A 9985-nucleotide genomic window follows, 5' to 3' on the forward strand; every position below is an offset into this window, starting at 1 on the left:
TGCTTTTTTTCCAAATATTTTCAATTCATGATTGGTTGAATTCGTGGACATGGAATCTGAGGATACAGAGTGTTGACTGCACTCAAGATTACATTTCCTTCCCTATGTGTCTTAAAACATACTAATTCACTCAGTAGTAAATAAAATTCATAACCATTAATATTTTAATGCTGTTGAATGCTTTCCAATGTTCACTTTTTAGAATCAACCCATGGACAAAAAAGCACTGAACAAATCAGACCATTATAAAAAATTATACTTTAAAAATTGGGATATGATGATAAAGAGTAGGAAAGATGTATTATTATACTTCCTTTAACATTCACATTGAGAAGACCGGAGATAATATCTAAGTTCATAAATAAAGAAAACAAAGTTAAATTTATAATTTTTTTTTTTTGAGACAGAGTCTTGCTCTGTCACCCAGGCTAGAGTGCCGTGGCATCAGCCTAGCTCACAGCAGCCTCAAACTCCTGGGCTCAAGCCATCCTCCTGCCTCAGCCTCCCAAGTAGCGAGGACTGCAGGCACTTATGGCCACGCTGGGCTAATTTTTTCTATTTTTAGTATTAACGGGGTCTCACTCTTAGTCACTTTGGTCTGGAACTCCTGAGCTCAAGCAATCCTCCCACCTGGGCCTCCCAGAGTGCTAAGGATTACAAGCATGAGCCACTGCACCCGACCTATATTTGTAATTTAAACCCATAAAAAGTATTTATCAGAAAAATTTTGAAATAAAAGTAATAATTTGACAGTTAAGATGGAAAAAGGGAAAACAGGAGGAGGTAGTGAGAGTTCACAAAATGTATCAGCTTTTCTAAGGGAAAGTCAACAGAAACTAAGATGATAAATAAAGAAACTTAATTAAGCCAGGCATGGTGGCTCACACCTATAATCCTAGCACCCTGGGAGGCCAATCCCTTGAGTTTAGCAGTTCAAGACCAGCCTGAGCAAGAGTGAGAGGTTTCCCCCCTCGCCCCCTGCCCACGTCTACTAAAAATAGAAAAAATTAGGTGGCCAACTAAAAATAGAAACAAAAAATTAGCCAGGCATGGTGGAGAGCATCTGTAGTACCAGCTACTTGGGAAGCTGAGGCAGGAGGATGGCTTGAGCCCAGGAGTTTGACGTTGATGTGAGCTAAGCTGATGCCACGGCACTCTAGCTCAGGCAACAGAAAGAAACTCTGTATCAAAAAAAAAAAAAAAGTAAAGAAACTGAATTATGTGGATGTTATTTAAAGTTGTAATGGTAAGCACCGGCAAAACTTAAAAACAGAAATGGTTAACAGTGGTTACCTCTAAGTGAAGGGGACACGGGCATAGACAGTAAGGAGGAAGGCTTTTACTTTTCATTTTATGTACGGTTGTACTGTTGAGGTTTTCTATCATACACAACTACTATTTCACAATTTTTAGTAGCATAAATATAAAAAATATTTCCACTTTGATGTAACTATACTACAAAAACCAAGAGATTGCTAAGAAAGTAAAGTTAACAGAATTCTGGTTTTATAAATTACACAAGGTCAGATTATATAAAACTTTTCAGAAGAAAGTCCAATGTTTTTAAACTTGCACTTAAACCCAAAACAATAGGATTTACTTTAAGTCACCCTTAAAATGCAATTAAAATAATTATATTGCAAAAGGGCAAGGGAAAAAGGAAACTACTGTGAAAAGCAACACACTTTATGCCTCGAACTTCTTGGTACCTATATAAGTGACCTTATTTAAGTCATTTCCTACAGAAAGACACAACTAACCACCTGGAAGGCAAGAGTTTTACCTTAGTTTTCCAGCAACCATGGACTTACCTTTCTGTACAAATGTAAATATCTACAAATATCTGTAAAATATTTTGCCATGATTTGGTTTTGATTTGTGGTTGTAGAACAAAATAAAGTTAACTGGCCAACTTGGTAATTAAATCCATTCCCTCATCACATTCAGTTTAGTAACTGAAATTATCCACCACAAAACCTCCCAGAAAAGTGTTTTTAAATAGAAAATACACAGCAGGTTTAAAGCCTCCATAAGAAGGGCATATTTTCCTTTAGCAAGACTTATTATATTTGAAGTTAAAGATATTTTATAAGGACATCAATTATTTGAGCACTTTACAGGCTTTTATTTCTCTTTGATCCATCACTCCCTTCTGGGTAAGAACTCAAACCCTCAATAAATAACAACTGCTGCACACTTGTATCCTGAATTACATCCTGTCTTCTCTCTTGAGACTCTCTTTTATCCTTCACAATGCATGCTCAGAACAGCTATTACAGGAAGTGTTGGACTATCAGCTATTTATAAATGGACAAAAATCTTTAAATAGCTTTATGGCTCTTTATGGTTCTAGACACTATCTGTTTTTAAAGAAATGGTCATGTTAGTTATTCAAAATATTAAAATGTACTCTGAAAAAAAGTTTCTTCTCCCTTTGTTTTGGAATCCAAAAGTAGTACTAACATTATACAGTCACAACATTACAAGATAATGAACAAATTGGCCTTTAGAAACACAAAATTTCAGCTTTTAAACAAGGCAGGAGCATGGTGGCTCCCGCCTATAGTCCCAACACTCTGGGAAGCCAAGGCAGGACAAGATCCTTTGAGGCCAGGAATTCCAGACCAGCCTGAGCAACATATCGAGACCCCCTCTGTACAAAAAATTTAAACATTAGCCAGGCTTGCAGGCATGTGCCTGTAGTCCCAGCTACTCAAGAGACTGAGGCAAAAGGATCACTTGAGCCCAGGAATTTGAGGTTACAGTGAACTATGATCATGCCACTGCACTCCAGCCTGGGTGACAGAGCAAAACCCCATCTCTAAAAATAAAAATCTCTCTAAAGGACAACCAAGAACGATTGCCTCTAGAAATGGAAAAGGGTGAAAGGGTGGCCGGGAAAGGGAAGACTTATGTTACATTGTGTATTTTTTTGTGAACATAAACTTACTAAACACACTTTTTAACAAAATACTTTTTTGAAAAAGTAATCAAATAATCAAGTATTGGCTTATTTTTATTTTTTTTTTTTTTTGAGACAGAGTCTCACTCTGTTGCCCTGGCTAGAGTGCCATGGCGTCCGCCTAGCTCACAGTAACCTCACACTCCTGGGCTCAAGCGATCCTCCTGCCTCAGCCTCCCGAGTAGCTGGGACTACAGACATGCGCCACCATGCCCAGCTAATTTTTTCTATATATACTTTTAGTTGTCCATATAATTTCTTTCTATTTTTTTAGTAGGGACGGGGTCTCGCTCTTGCTCAGGCTGGTCTCAAAATCCTGAGCTCAAACAATCCACCCGCCTCGGCCTCCCAGAGTGCTAGGATTACAGGCAGGAGCCACCTCGCCCGGCCTTGCTTTGTTTTATCAAGCTATTTCAGCCTCAAAATTTCTCCTATAACTTGAAACAACACAGAATAGTTTTCCTATTTCGTTTGTCCACATCCTCATTTATACATTTTTTTTTTTTTTAGAAATGGTGTTGATCATAACTCACTGCAGACTCCAATTCCTGGTCTCAAGCAATCCTCCCACCTCAGTCTCCGAAAGTGCCAGTATTACAGGCATGAGCCACCACAGTCAGCCCGTTTATACATTTTTATTGAAAGGTCTTGAATGTCATGCTGTATTATAGCTACAAAAATATATATATAAATTTTTAAAAATGAAAAGTTACTTCATGGATCACAGAATTATAAATGTGTTGCTAAGCCACTTGTTCAAAAGACTCTAAACCTGCACCGTCCAATGTGATAGCTGCTAGCCAGTTTCTCAGTCACAGTAACCACATTTCAGGTGATCAAGAGCCACATGTAGCTTGGGGCTGCCATACTGGACAGCACAAATACAGAACATTTTCAGATCATGGCAGAAAGTTCTATCGGATACCACTGCTTTACACCAAGAGTCAGCAAACTACAGCCTGTAGACCAAATTCAGCCAACCATGTGCTTTTGTAAATAAAGTTCTATGGGAACACAACCATCCTCATTCATATTCGTTTATATATTATCTGTGGATGCTTTGGCACTCCAACAGCAGAACTGAGTAACTGCATCTGAAACAGTGTGGCCCACAAGGCCTAAAATATTTAGCATCTACCTCTTTACATAAAAAGTTTGTTAACCACTGCTACTCCTCTAGACTATCAAATTTCATTGAAAAAAAAATTTATTTCCCTTAGGACTCAAAAACAGTTTTTAAAGGTTTGCATTGCAAAAATGACAAATTAAACATAAACCAATGTCCACTTCATTTTCTAAGTGTTAAAGATACTTAAGTTTTACCACAAATACATATCAAAAAATCTCCTAAAATACATTTGAATACTGACATTTTCTAAGCATCTCTATAAAATAGCTAGTAAAAGCACAGAATATAGATTCCTACAGCCTAGCAATTCTAAAAGAGCTGGCCTAAAAGGAAAAAAATGCTTAATATTTCAAAAAAATTACCTATTTTCCTTAGCAATTTCTACTAAAAAATGTATCAACTGTCTCAAAAAGCAGCACATAATTTCTTAGGAAAAATACACTAGACTTAGTGTTATAGAAATATTTACATCTAAACACCTATCTAATGCAACATCACTGTATTTCAGGCTTTCAAAAACAATTACTGAAAACACCACTTTTTAAGGAAAGTAAATAAACTTATTTTTAAAAATGACTTAAATCTGCTTTTTAGATCAGTGAAGTATGTTTACCAATTTAGGGCATTTTTTAACTCAATGTAATTTTCAAGTGTGTATTATATGCCTAACCTTATGCAAGACACTAGACACAGAATGCCTTCTTTGCAGCTAATTGTTTATAAAGCATATTAATAGCACTCACAGTGATTTTACATTCATAAGAATAAAGGTGTACACTAAGTGAATAAGGCTTCTAGGAAGAAAGCTATTTGAGTTGGGTATTGAAGTATAAGCAGGAGTTTGCTAGGTTTGTAGGGGTAAGGGAAAGGGGGAGGGAGGAATAGGAGAGCAACACTATTCTAGTTTGAATGTAGAAAAGAAAATGAGGCCTCACTCGGTGGCTCACGCCTGTAATCCTAGCACTCTGGGAGGCCGAAGCAGGAGGATCGTTCAAGGTCAGGAGTTCGAGACCCGCCTGAGCAGGAACGAGACCCTGTCTCTACTAAAAAAGAGAAAGAAATTATCTAGACAACTAAAAATATATATAGAAAAAATTAGCCGGGCATGGTGGCACATGCCTGTAGGCCCAGCTACTCGGGAGGCTGAGGCAGGAGGATTGCTTAAGCCCATGAGTTTGAGGTTGCTGTGAGCTAGGCTGACGCCACGGCACTCTAGCCCGGGCAACAAAGTGAAACTCTGTCTCAAAATAAATAGATAAATAAGACTGGAGGTAACATGGCCTTTTTTGGTTTTCCTCCCATAGTATTAGGAAGGAAAACATACTATAAAATACAAAAATTCAGAGTTAGATCTGGGTTACAGGCTTTATCTTTGCTGTGAGACTATGGGCATGACAACCTCTCAAAGCTCTGGGTTTCTCATTTGTAAAAAGAGGAAGTTGAACTAGATAATCTAAAATTCTTAAAAGTTCTATTACACTATGCTCAAACTGATACCTCTTTAATCTTTTGGAGGTCTCCAATAAAAATGCAAATACGATAATCTATTTTAACTACAAACCAATTATGAAAAGCCCATCAAACACAGGCAGATACTATTGTGTCTACTATTTATCTATATGTATCTACATGTACTTACTACATTTGTGAAGAATTTCATGACATACATTAAGCTATGTAGTCACCAACTACTCATCTCAAACCCTCACAAAACTGAAACTCTGTAAGATGTCCGTCAGCCATTTCACTTTCCATTACTAAGTATTTTTCAAAAACACATATCCAAAGAGCATTCTTTTATTGGAGTGATTCAAGAGACTAAATGTCTGCAAAGTTGAATGGTAGTATTGTTGGGTACAAGTTTTCAGACATAATATATGCTATGGAATCATGTTCATCTGAACCTCTGTTGACAAAAGAACTTTTTAATATTCCTTTATCAATCAAAATAAAAAATGTCTTCAACTGAAGAAATGTAGTCCTGAGATTTGTAACCATGTATGGATGACTTTTTAATAAAGAAAAACTTTTACAAATTCTTGCTCATATTAAAAAGTTTAGAAATATTCTGAACTTATTCCTCAAGGTTAACTTTAAGTCTGATTTTTTTTTTTTTTTATTCTTCCCCCTCCCCCGCTTTGGCCTTCTCATTTCTGAGCCTGATTTTTTTTTTTTTTTTTTTTTTTTTTGTTTTAAAGATAGTTGGGTCCACTCTAGCCCCGGCAACAGAGCGAGACTCTGTCTCAAAAAAAAAAAAAAAAAAAAAAAAAAGATAGTTGGGTCAAAAGCCTCTCTTCCTTCAAAACAAAAAGGTGAACAAAACACCTCTACAAAAGGTGAAAAACTCAAGATGTAAATCAGCCTGTTATAAATTTATGTAACATAATATAGCCTAAAGTCATATTTCAAGGGAAATAACATTCTCAGGTTTTGTAAACTATAGTATTAAACAATGAGCAGAGGCTTTTCTAATAATATTTTATGTGGTTACTTTTTTCAATGTTTCTTCTAAAGACCTGAACAATTTTTGAGTTATATACTACATTATATACACCAGAATAATTTCTCTTTAACATACCTATGTGATTTCCCTCTTGCTCCCTAAAATAGTATTGTATATTCTGAGTTAACCAAAATAAAATCTGGAAAGAGCTAAACTGTAATTTACCATGATCAGAGTGTAAAATCCTTTACTATGCAAATCTGGATCACAGTTTAGAACCATCACTAAAAACTTTTTGTTCTTTCAAATTGCTGGTATCAATGCACATAAAACTAATCCCACTACCAACCCACAAAAGATGTGTCAGGAATATGAGGCTGCAGTAAGCTATGATACGCCACTGCACTCCAGCCTCGGCAACATAGAAAGACCCTGTTTATAAGAAATAAATAAATTTTTAAAAATAAAAATTAAAAACGATGTGGGTTTTCACTGTAAAGCCGTAAATCTCAAACAAACCTTTTGTCCAAGCAAAAAACCTTTACTAGGGTTTTTCTTACATGTACTATAGTGATTGGAACTAATGCTTTCAGATAGTAAAGGTTCAAAAAACAAAAAGAGCATTATAAATTTGAAGATGCACAAGCTGATCTTACTCTACTAAAGCAGCTTTATTAATTCTAATTAACAAATTTCACTCAAGAAGGAAGTATATTCGAACCAAGAACTTTATTAGAGGTGAAAATAATTAAAAAGAACATATAGAAGCGGGGATTATCTGTTTTTTGTTGTAAGCCTGAGCTATTCAAATACAATTCAGAAGCAGAATTTTTAACTTCTCAAAAGTTACCTGATAAAAGAAAGCTATTTTAACAAAAAAAAAAATCAGAACGCATATTTAAAATTCTAAATAAAGTATATTACGATGTTAGCATAGGAGTATGGGGGGGGCGGGGCAGGGCGACTCAGATTTATTCTGTAACAATACCCAAATAGGAAAACTGGATGTGCTTCCCCAAAATATATCTGATAAGATTTCCACAGCAACACCAGTATAACAGGTAGAGTGGATATTCCAAAAACAAAATATAAGTTAATTATAGTACCTCACATTCCATGACATATATTCAAGAACACCTGGTAATTAACTAAAAGAATTACGCCAATTGAGTACCATGGGGTCTGTTCAGTTATTACAAGAGAAAAAATCATCTGCAGTAATAGTGCTTTACACCTGGATAGTACTTTTTGATTTTCGTGATAGTTTATGATAAAACACTTTATCAAGTTGTATTTTGTTGTTCCTTGTATGAAATTAGCGCGCAGACACCCTTCCTACTTTGGTCCTGGAGTTCAAAAACCAACCACATGAATTACAACAGCGTGCAGAAAGAGAACCAACACTTAAAATCTTACTAACGTCACTGGTGGCTGATAATCAGTTTATTAAGAAATGTTCCGTTACAATCCTAAAAAGTCTCTCCGTATAGATTGACCGTCTTTACAGTCTATGACTGACAGGCTCCCCAACATTCCTAGGCTCCCTAACCTGGGGGGAGGGTAATTCCTGCCAGGATGGGACAAGAAGTGACGAATGGTTTAAACCTACCCATCGCAGGCAGAGAGCTGGTTCCACCTGTCCTGCTGTACGAGCTCATCCGCCCTCCAGGAGGAAGGAGAGGCGTTCTCAATACATTACCCAGCTCGTCTTCTCCTAAGAGAACAATCGGTAGAGGCTTCCCAGGGGGTTCCTACAGTTCTCCCTCAACTCCAAGAAAAACAAAGGTTCAGGCCCAGCTCTATGTCACTCCATATTCTGTTCTTGATAATCTAGGTGCTCGATAAGCCCCACCACGCAGTCATTTGGCAGAGGATGTCGTGGAGGGCATAATACCCCAGATACACAAGGGGGTGGGTGGGTAGGTACCAAAGAACTGAGCGAACTCTGAAGTTGTCGCTTGCAAAACGCAGTCTGTCAGGAGGTCCCCTTCGAGGGGGAAGGTACAGAATTCAGAATGTGACAATGAGAAACCCGGGGCGGGTGGAAAGAGGGGTCCAGAAGTCGCCAGGTATACGACAGGGACGGGATAGACTGTGCTGAAGGGCCAACAGGCGGGCTGGCCGGAGGCACGGGGGTCTTGGCTAGGGGCGGCGGTGCCCAACAGGTCAGACTCCCGGGGCTGGCGAGGATCCCGGCTCTCGTCCGCCCAACGGGCTACCCGGCGAGGTTTCAAACCGCCGCCCTCGTGAGCCGCTCGGCCGATTGGAAGTTCCCCAACAACCGTCACTGGCCCAGGGCCGGAGCGGTAACTCATCGGCGGAGATCCCCCGAGAGACCAGACCCCACACACTCAACCTCCGACCGAGGTCCCAACTCGAGTTCCGCCACCGGCTCCACGCACGCCGAGGGCGCCCGCCCTCCGGGACCGCACCGACGCCCCCGACCGGGCTCCGCCGCGGGAGTTCGAGGGGCGCGACGGGGCCTCGCAGGGGGGCGGGCAGAATGGGAGTCCCTCGAGTCCGCCTCGGGACGCAGCCCCACGACCACCTCCGCCTCGCCCCTCAGGTACGGCCCGCTGGGCTCCGACCCACCCATCCCGCCGAGTCGCGGGTAGGGCGAGAACCGGAGCGAGCCTACTCCCCCCGCCCCTGCTCTTACCCATCTTTCCGCCTCGCCTTGTAGACGTGCCCGTAGGTGCCGCGTCCCACTTTGCACCCTTCGTACTCAAACAAATCCTCCACCCGCTCCCGCTCCGCCGCCAGCTTCGCCTTGAAATCATAATCCATTGTCTGCTTCCCCCATAGAGGCACCGGGACGCGGGGGCCGCCGCCGCTCAGTCCCTCCTCCTCCTCCCCCCGCGGCCGCCGCTCCACTTCTCTAACAGCCGCCTCTCGGGCGCGCGCGCGCCACCCGCCGCTCCGCGATCCGCCTTCAGCAAGGGACTCCTCGGCGGCCGCGGCAGCCACCTCCTCCACCTCCTCCTCCTCCGCGGCGGCGGCGGCTCCCGCAGACACCCCCAATCCCGCCTCCCCCCTTCATTTCCTTGTTTTGGAACCTGGTGGGCCGCGCCGCAGCTTCCTCGAGCTCATTAACGAGCCAGCCCGCCCGCCCCATGTCGCGGAGGCTCCTGGGAAATGTAGTCTTGAAGGCCTGAGAAGCAGGGGCTGCTTGGGCCGCGTAGGAAATACAGCTCCCAGATTACCTCGGGCCGCCACGGCCTCGCCCCCGCAAGGCATGCACGCTTGCGCACTTGGGCCGCACCCCTCAGGTAGCAACGGACTCCCAGCTCCTGGGAAGGTAGAAAGTGCAAAGTTACAATGTGCTGTCTGCGATTCTGTGGAACGTAGTGGAAAGGAAGCCCCTGTTCTGGTGGATAAGGGATGCTCCACTGTGGCTAGCCCCAAGAGAGAAGGAGAGTAGAAAGCATGCAGTCAGCGCCTTGCTCAGGAG

The 9985-nt window shown here is 41.3% G+C and overlaps 1 protein-coding gene across 2 annotated transcripts in view; it reads right to left on the minus strand.

Moving 5' to 3' along the window:
* The window catches only part of CDK19 (cyclin dependent kinase 19), a 134729-nt gene extending 125372 nt beyond the window's left edge, over nucleotides 1-9357 (minus strand). For both annotated transcript variants that reach the window (XM_069487996.1, XM_069487995.1), the window contains exon 1: nucleotides 9194-9357. In XM_069487996.1, the coding sequence (XP_069344097.1) occupies nucleotides 9194-9321 (128 nt within the window). In that variant the 5' untranslated portion in view covers nucleotides 9322-9357. The remainder of the gene's footprint in view (nucleotides 1-9193) is intronic.
* Between the last annotated feature and the right edge of the window lie 628 nt (nucleotides 9358-9985).

This window comes from Eulemur rufifrons, chromosome 15 (genome assembly GCF_041146395.1).
Source record: "Eulemur rufifrons isolate Redbay chromosome 15, OSU_ERuf_1, whole genome shotgun sequence".
Lineage (NCBI taxonomy): Eukaryota > Metazoa > Chordata > Mammalia > Primates > Lemuridae > Eulemur > Eulemur rufifrons.